The sequence below is a fragment of the Aphidius gifuensis genome, linkage group LG6 (assembly GCF_014905175.1).
Source record: "Aphidius gifuensis isolate YNYX2018 linkage group LG6, ASM1490517v1, whole genome shotgun sequence".
Lineage (NCBI taxonomy): Eukaryota > Metazoa > Arthropoda > Insecta > Hymenoptera > Braconidae > Aphidius > Aphidius gifuensis.
Window position 1 is genome coordinate 4,235,395 of NC_057793.1, and position 9,874 is coordinate 4,245,268.

The 9,874-nt window shown below is 23.6% G+C and overlaps 1 protein-coding gene across 3 annotated transcripts in view; it reads left to right on the forward strand.

The window, feature by feature from the left end:
- Positions 1-9,080, forward strand: part of LOC122858959 (insulin-like growth factor 2 mRNA-binding protein 2) — a 61,293-nt gene extending 52,213 nt beyond the window's left edge. For all 3 annotated transcript variants that reach the window (XM_044162219.1, XM_044162220.1, XM_044162222.1), the window contains 3 exons: positions 24-380; positions 785-1,036; positions 1,130-9,080. In XM_044162219.1, the coding sequence (XP_044018154.1) occupies positions 24-380; positions 785-1,036; positions 1,130-1,399 (879 nt within the window). In that variant the 3' untranslated portion in view covers positions 1,400-9,080. The remainder of the gene's footprint in view (positions 1-23; positions 381-784; positions 1,037-1,129) is intronic.
- The last annotated feature ends 794 nt before the right edge of the window (positions 9,081-9,874 follow it).

Consider the following 9,874-nt stretch of genomic DNA (forward strand, 5'->3'; position numbering starts at 1 on the left):
TTAATTTACATTTTATTTTTTAGCCACAAAGCATGATGTTCCCTGGACTTCATCCAATGGCAATGATGTCAACAGCAGGAATGGGCTATAGCTCACGTGGACCTGGTCTTTATGGTTCAGGACCAGCTCCATATCCATATCAAGGAAGTTTACAAACTCAACAAGGTGTACCAACAACTGAAACACAAGAAACAACTTTCCTTTACATTCCTAACAACAGTGTTGGTGCTATTATTGGTACAAAAGGTTCTCATATCAGAAATATCATTAGATTCTCTGGTGCTAGTGTTAAAATTGCTCCACTTGAACAAGAAAAACCAGCTGATCAACAAACTGAAAGAAAAGTCACCATTGTCGGTTCACCAGAGTCTCAATGGAAGGTAAATTACTCAAAAAAAAAAAAAGATAAATAATTTGCCATATTTTTTGCTTATTCAAATGAACATGAATGAAAAAAATACCTTGTTATTTTGGAAGACGTGATGGTCTTGAGGTAAACTCGTAGTTTTTTAAACCAGAGGTGCCCAGTTCGATTCCAATCGACTGTAAAAAGAAAAAAAAAAAAGGCAAACCTGTACATTTGGGGTGCTGGCGTAAGCAGTCTTCACCTTGATTCAACCAGGAAGATTAATAATGTAGAGTCTAACTCGTGGTTATTTCACTCGTAAACATCGTGATATTACCCCCGTACCTCTTCAACAATTATATTATTTTTATAAATAATAATATACCTTTTATTTTTTTTTATATTTTAATTTTTTAATTTTTTAAATTTTCTTTTTAGGCACAATATTTAATTTTTGAAAAAATGCGTGAAGAAGGTTTTGTTGCTGGAACTGAAGATGTCAGACTTACTGTTGAAATTCTTGTACCAAGTGCTCAAGTTGGTCGTATTATTGGTAAAGGTGGTCAAAATGTTAGAGAACTTCAACGTGTTACTGGAAGTGTCATTAAACTTTCAGAACAACAAACAACACCAGCACCAGTTGATGAAGAAACAACTGTCCATATAATTGGACCATTTTTCTCTGTTCAGGTATTTATTATTAATTAATTTATAATAATTATAATTAATCAATAGTAACATAATTCTAATTGCTGTGCTTTTTTTTGTTTATAAAAAATATAGTCTGCACAAAGAAGAATCAGAGCAATGGTTATTCAATCAGGTGCTCCAGGTAGCACAACTGGAATTCCTGGCTCACGCGCTGGTCGCGGAAGCAGCCAAGAAGGTGGTGCACGTTCAAGAAGAGATGACAGTACCGCATCACAAGCTGGTAGCATAGTTTCTCAAACACCACAATCACCGCAGTCACAATCTGCTCAACAACAACAGCAACAACAATCCCCCCAATCTCAATCATCAAACTCACCATCTCAAAATCAACAACAGCAGTAAATTAAAACACTGCTTCAAATTAAGATGATAAAATGAGATTAATAATCATCAATAACGAATGAAAAAAGAAAGAAAAAAAAACAACAACAAATCAACATAAAAACACCTGATGTCAATCAACGCCTCAATAGATTCATTATTTATTTTTTTCTTTTTTTTTTTCATTTTATTTTAAACTTTTGTTTTTTTTTTTTTTTTTATGTTTTAATCGTTCGCGGTGGTTTAAACTGTGAAAGATAATTGTGGACGATTTAATCGCGATGCTCGGAAGTGTTTTAAATGGGCAAATAAGTAAATTTAAGAAAAAAAAAAAAAACTCTACTGAATCTCGAGTGACTTCCCGGTGTCACGAAATTAATCAATTGTTACCGCTGCTTGCTTGATATAGTATATACATTATCGTGTGTGATTATTCAAACAAAAAAAGAAAAAAAAAGTGTTTTTTTTTTTTTATATTTTTCTTTTTTTAATTAAATCAAGACTTGTCAGCGATGTGTGTTGAATTGATCACTAGTTGATCTTATAATTAAATTCATTCGCAATGGGACTCTGGAAGTTACTATTTGCAAATGAAAATTTAAAATAATAATAATAATTTCATGACACTGGGAAGTAAATGAGAATATAAGTTTAAAATTAATACAATCATTATTGTTTTTTTTTTTTTTTGATTGTAAAATTATAATTTGTATAAAAAAAAATTAAGCCTGCACTTGTACAATCTACCCTGTGCATCACGGTTCTCGTTAATTTTATTGTATATTTAGTTATTTATATTTAATAAGTCGCATGAAATATAACAAAAAAAAAAAAAAACCGATGAACAATATTAAACAAATAATGAATAACTAGATCTCGTAGAATAAAAAAAAAATGAAAAAAAAAATTTAAAAAACCCACCGCATCGATAGTAAAGCGTTTGACAAGTAAAAAAATAAAAAAAAAAATTAAGAAAATTAAGAAATGAAAAAAAGAAACAAAAGAAAAATAATGAAAATAAAAAAATTAAAATTAAAAAAATGAAAAACTACGGAAAACACACACAACCTTATTACCTCATTCATTATGATTAAAGATTAATAACTAATGATAGAGCAGAGTGAAGTGAGAAATAATTAAAAAAAAAAAAGAAAATAATAATAATAAAGAGAAAAATAATGAAAGAAAGAGAAACCAACTGATTTAAAGTCTACGTAATATTAAAGTTTTAAAGTTATTAATAATAGTATACAGAGAGAATGAAAAAAAGTTAAGTTACAATTACACAATTACGTTATATACATGTTATTACAGCTTACACTTTGCTATACCGATAATTATTATTATTACACTGTTAATTAATTAACTATATAGTTCAGCCTTTTTTTTCTTTTTTTTTAAAAAAATTCGTGTTTAATATTTTTGTTCATATTATCATTTGCAACTGTTCTAATATTATTATTTTTTTTTTCTTTTTTGTTGTATCTTTTTTTTATATTAAATTTGTTTTTACAATTATCATTAGAAAAAAATATAAAACTAAGATACAGTTTTGTAAATTACGTAACCAATTTAAATAATGGTGACTTAAGATTTAAAAAAAAAAAATAATAAATGAAATTTAAGAAAAAATAAATGAAAAAAAAAATTAATCAAGAGAACATAATTAATGCGCCACTCTGACATTTCAGAATAAATTAATATTTTAATAAGTTTGAACAGCATTTTGTACAATTCCCTTGAAACGTAATACCAAAGAAACAATTATGATTTTTTTCGTATTATTAATGATGAATTATATTGGCAATGAATTTTATTTCTACAAATTATCTTGATAAGATATATTGCCAATTATTTCGAGGGATTGTATGTTTTATCAAGAGTAACATCAATTTGTTTTTAAATTATTTTAAACAAATTCAATGTCACCCTTATCAAAAGGTAAAATAAAAAATTTAAACTTACTGAATGAAAGATCAAGAATTTTGCAAATGAAAATTTAAGTTAATGAAAAAAAAAAACGTTTGAGAATTAAAAAAAAAAAAAAAAAACAAACAAAAGCAACAAAACATTTTCAGGGATTTATACTTTACCATGAATGTTATGTGTGAGTGTGCGTGTGTTGACTGATAAACTATTAATTCATAAGTGATTTAATTAATTAATAATAATAATGATAACGTGAGTCGCGATACAGGTTTAATTAGGTTTATTCAGATATTAATTTAAATTTTATCAGTAAACATGAAAGTCTCAATACAGTTGAGATGAATTTTTTTTTTTTTTTTTAATCTCAAATAAAGATTTTTTTGGTAATCAACTGAAAAATCTATCAAACTGGACTAACAAATATTAATCATTGCGAGACGAATATTTATATACGTATTTGATAAATGTCTCGCAACATATTTCGGTAACAAATAAATGATATTTTTCATCAGTGAAAAAATAATCTTCAAGTTACTAAAAGTAACGAAAAAAAAATGAAAAAAATAAATAAATTTCTCGACATTCGTTGTTGAATTACTCGCGTTTAGTACAAAGAATAAAACGAGGTATAAAAATAATTATGGATTAACATATTTGCGTTGAAACGGTCAAATTTGGAAAGTGTGCACGTTTTTTTTTTTATAAATATATTGGGAGAACGAAGCTGAAGTAGATTTAAAGTAAAAAAAAACGTGACAAAGATTTTTTTTTTTTTAAAGTTAAAAAAAAAATATAAAAGAGTTAAAAGTGGCGATTAATTGAAGGAAACAAAGATTGAGAAAAAAATAATGAAAAAAAAAAAAAAAAAAAAAAGAATATAAGTTTATTTTTGATACATTGTTGGGGGGAGATCTAAATAATTCTTTCAGTTTTTTCCCCAGATTTTTTTTTTTTTTTTTTTTATTCTGTTAAATGTTTTTTTTTTTTTTTATATAACTTAATGGATTTAAATGATATTAGGGATGAAAAAAAAGGAAAATTTTTGTGAGTAAAAGAGAAGATTTAAATTTTTAATATAAATAAATGGAATGAGTATAAAAAAAGAGTGAGAAAACGAGAAAAAAAAGAGAGAGATTAAGTAAAAAAAAAAAAAATTAAAAAAAAAAAAAAGAAAAGTCGAAATAATAAAGTTATAAAATTGATTGATGCGTGAAAGGGTATATAAAACGAGGCAAAGTAACTTCGTGAGTGAGAAAATTTAATGATGAGATAATTTGTCAGATGCAGAATGTTTTTTTTTTTTATATTTTTTTATTATTAATCTGCTCTGTACGTTTATTCTAGGAAAAGGAGTTTTTTAGTCAGATAAAATTTTATAATATATTTAATAATATATTACGTGAGAAAAATGAAAATTTTATTAAAAAAAAAAAAAGAAAAAAGGAGAAAAAAAAAGAAAAAAAAATTTTTAAAAAGTATATAAAGAATGTGGTGTGGTCAGGTCGCTGGGAGACCGTCTCACCAGAGTATCACGAGGATTTTGATGTAGATTTGTTGATTAATTTAGCTCCGTTTAAAAAATATCACTTGAATCAAATCCTCATATTTTCAAATATTGCGATCTCCCGCTTCAGCCACTTGTCAATTTTTTTTTGTATCAAATGAATTTTAAATAGACAAAAAAACAAAACACAATTAAATACAAAACATAAAATTATAGTAAATTAAGCATTTAAAAAAAAAACAAAACTGACACTCCTTTATCCAGTTTAAAAAAAAAAAAAACTAATAAATATTATCGCGAATAACAATATAATCAAGAAAATAAAAAAAATAAAATATACACTTGTTTTTCAGTCGTAGGAAAAACATTTTATAAGATTTAAATTCACTCACGACTAAACGAGCCCCATGTGTCATTATATGACATATTTATTTCGGTTTATTTGATTTAACTACATATATTTCCGAAAATAATAATAACCCCCGCATCGAAATGATCACTCACTTTCCATCGAGCACGTCAAAGAATAAACATAAATAAATAACTCTTCGACTTCGTTGCTCGTTCATATACACTTAAAAAGGAAAGAAATTTATATAAAAATTTGAATTAAAAATCAACGCGAACATGGACCAAATAGCAGGCATCGTCACACGCAAAAATAAATAAAAAATAATGACGAGACACATAAAAAAAAAATTAAATAACATCGGAAATAATAAATGGACCATTAATTAAAAAAACAAAAAAAAAAATGGAAAACAAATAGTGTTAATCGTAAAACAAAAAACAAAAAAAATATAAATTTGTTTTTTAAATCTTATTTTGGCAGTTTTTTTTTTTAATTTATTTTTTTCTTTTTTTACACCAACAAAATCAGCAAAAAACTTGTGAAAAAGCTCAGGCTATAAAAAGCTCATTGATGGTGATAGAAAAAAAAAAAAATATATATATTTAAAAAAAAAAAAAAAAGATTAAGATTTTAAAAAATAAAAAAGGGCGGGCTTTATTATTATATATACTGTTTAATTGTGAGACCCGCTCACACACTCGGGGACGATGAAATGTACAAATCAAACAAAAATAAGGAGAAAAAAAAAATAATTAATTAAAAATAATTAAATTAATATTTGTATTACTGTGCCGTCAATGTGTACAGATTATTTAAAAAAAAAAAAAAATTAAGAAACATTTATCGTAACGCGTCCACTACCTCAAGAGTGCTACAATTTTTCTATATTAATTATTCAAAAAATGAAAAAAAAAAAAACTTAAAAAAAAAACAAAAATAATTCAAAAAAAAAAAAAAAAAAAAAAACGTAATTAAATAATTTCATAGAGAATACAAAAAAAAAAAAAGAAAACCTTAAATTAATTTGAATTAATCATAAACAATTTTTTTTTAAATGAGATTAAAAAAAAAAAAGAAAAAACCGTTTGATAATTTAAAAATTTTTTAAAACAAAAAAAATAGTATAATTAGTATTTCACAATTCATGATATATATTTCAATTTTTATTTCCTTTATATTAATACTTAGACATTACATTGATAAAGCCGTTTTTTGTTCTTGTTGACTTTAAAGAAAAAAAAGCACAGAATGCATTGAGTGGTTGCGTTTATTATTAACCCTCAAAAAAGCAATCTTGTTTTTCCGTTAAGCAGTTGTTCTAATATTGATATAAGTATAAGAAATGTTTTTTTTTTTTTTGTCAAATATATTCACAACAGATTTAATAAAAAAAAAAAAATAGAATATCCAATATAAATATTAATAAATTAATAGTTTTAATAATAACAGAGAGAAAAATATACATTGAGGGAAATATAAATTGAAATAAATTATCTCCCATTAAAATGAAAATAATTGTGAGAAAAAAATATTAATGATAATTAAAATATTAATAAAAAAATTGTAAATTATATTGTATATTGTAATTAATCGGTTCGATTAAACGGGATCACAGATTTTATTGATTTGTTGTCGAGCAAAAAATGCTCTTCTCCACGATAAACAACTATGATAATTTCTTTAAATCATCAAATAATTTATACATAAATTTTATCAAAACAATAACAAACAATTTAACAAACTGGAGAACGTTATTTGATAATAATTTATCATTGATTTGTACATTACAAATTACAATTAATAAGGAAAAAAAAAATAATGCGAAACTCAATAATCAGTTTGTCATTGTTAACAAGAAAAAGAAATTGAGAAAATCATTGACTATACTAAACTGTACAAAAATGGTTGCATGCACACGGAATAACGAAAAAATATTAAAATTAAAAAATAATAATAGTATTTTAAGGAAATGGCACAACGCCGTGAAACCTTGCGAAAATTTAAAAAAAAAAAAAAAAGAATTTACATTTATTCATACATAATGTTTATAATAATAATTATTATTTTTTTGTTTTTTTTTTTATTTTTATTTAATTAGAAAAGTATTGCATTGTAAAGACAAGCTCTTTGCATTTTCTTTGCAGTTAAAATGGTTTTTATTTTTAATATGTAAAAATAGTGCATCGGGATCACTTGTATGTAATTTTTATTGATGAAAATTTAAATTGAAATAACAAGATAATTCATTTGGACAAGTGCGCTCAAGTGATCCTGCAATTACGATAATTAATTCAAGTTCAAATTATTAATTTTCAGTTTGCTTTGTCGAGTTTTATTTTATTTTTTTTTTTTTATTTGTTTTTTCAATTAGTTTTTATATAAAAATAAAATTACAACTTTTTTTTTTTTTTTGCACCATGTCACTACGACAAATTAACCGGTTTAGATATTTTTTTTTATTTTTGTTTTATTGGCAAGATTATTACGATGAAAATTTCAACCGGAAAAAATTTGTATTGTATGAAATTTATGTAATTTTTTTTTTTATATACTTACTGAAAAAATTTTCTCACTAAAAAAATTTCTTTCGACTACATATGGAAAAAATTATGAAATATTTGTGGATAATGTTTTTAAAAATACTAAATATTTACGGCTAATCATTAAGAAATACAAAAAAAATAAATCATAGAAATTTAAAAAATTTAAAAAATAGGCATTAAGGCTGGATACAAGAGCAGTTGGCATTACTTCGGATGCAAAATTGTTTTTTTTTTTTTTATTTTAATAATAATTATCTTTAGAAAAAGAAGTATATATTTCTTTTTAAATAAAAATAATAATTCGAATGACATTTAAATTTGAAAAAGAAAAAAAAAAAAAAAGTTTTGATTCTTAATTTAATCTTCCGGAGAAATAGCTACTGCTGGAAAAAAAAATTTGGAAAAAATAATAATAATTCGGTTACGATATGCCAAGGTGAGAAATGCTCTTTATCTTTAGGTTTAAAAATAAAAATGAATAAAAAAACCAAAAAAAAAAAACAAAAAACAAAAAAAAAACAAACAAAAAAAATTAAACTAAATTAAAAATTTCGGTGTGTGCGCAAAAAATAGAAATAAAAAAAAATTCAGTCGAAAGAAATTCAAAATTTTTTTAATAAAAAATTAATCTCTTTAATTTTATTAACAATAATTTGCGAAATTTTTGAAAAATTAATTGTTCAACGTATACATGTCTAAAAATTATATTTAAAAAAAAATTTCGAAATTTTACTTAGTCGATTTCTCGTCTCGTTTGTGAGAGCGGGTTGAAACAAAAAATGAAAGAAAAAAAAAACAAAAAAAATTATAAAAAGATAAGTTTTTCATGAAAAAAATTGAAAAAAAATTGAAAAAAAAAATTTTGAAAACGTGTTTATGACATAATAAAAATTTACCAATATAATTACAATAACAAAACAAAAAAAAATAATCAACAAACTGACACGATATTCTCAGCAAACTAAAAACAAAAAAAACATTGTTATTTTTTTTTTCTTATTAATGAAAAATGTGTCGCGATAATATTTAAAACTCAGTGCAATAGTTGTTTCAATAGTAATGGATTTAAAGCGTTAATAAGACTGTGATATATTGTCGTTCATTTTAATAATCTAAAACACTACAAAGATTTTTAAAAACAATGAAAAATACTAATTAAAAAAAAATGTTGTCGACAATTTTCGCAGGTCGAAAACGCACTTCACAATATAAATAATAAACTACCTCGCAATTTTTTTTTTTTTTTTTTTCATAGACGAAATAATAAATAAAAATACATTTAACAAAAAAATACTATACCTCAATTATAATCAATCACACAAATTGTTCATCAAGAGAAAAAAAAAAGAAGAAATATATACACTAATGTTTTTCTACAATTTACATGTTTTTTTTTTCAATCGAAATGAATTATTTCTGATAAACAAATAAGCTATTTCTTTGAGGATAATAATGATAAATAATTTATTAAATAAAAATATGCTGAGCACAACCATGATGATAATGATAGCGATAATGAATTTATCCCAATGCAATAGAACCTGAAACCTGCCTACATAAATATATAACTTAATTATAATAATTATAAATAATAAACAGGGCATATATATTTGTGTTGAATGATGATTTAAATAATAAAACAACTTGCTTACTGAAAATTAAAATAAATAAATATATATATATATACGTTTCAGGTATTTTTATAATGCAAAAATTCAATCGATAATTGAAATAATATTAACAATGCAAATACACAGATATTCATATACATATTAAACATATGCACATTATTAAATTTTTTTTAATTGTAATATTAAAATAAATACATTGTTGGATTATATTTATGTTGAAGAATATAATTATATATCTTCAGTAATACCATTTTGTTCTGTACAAAAAAAAACAATAATAAAACAAACCCAGGATGTTTTCAAATAATTGTTTTATTTTGAAATATATATATTGAATCCTGTCCTTTTTATTTTTATTTTTTGGAGTTACATTTTGTATGATGGAACAAATAAAATAATAGTTTATGATACATAGAATGAAGTGGGAATAAATAAAAATAATATTATGAAAAAAATAGTGATGAATCTGATGGTTATAAAAATGATAAACACAAAACTGATCAGTCTGCGATGAAATGAGGCATTATAATAATATCT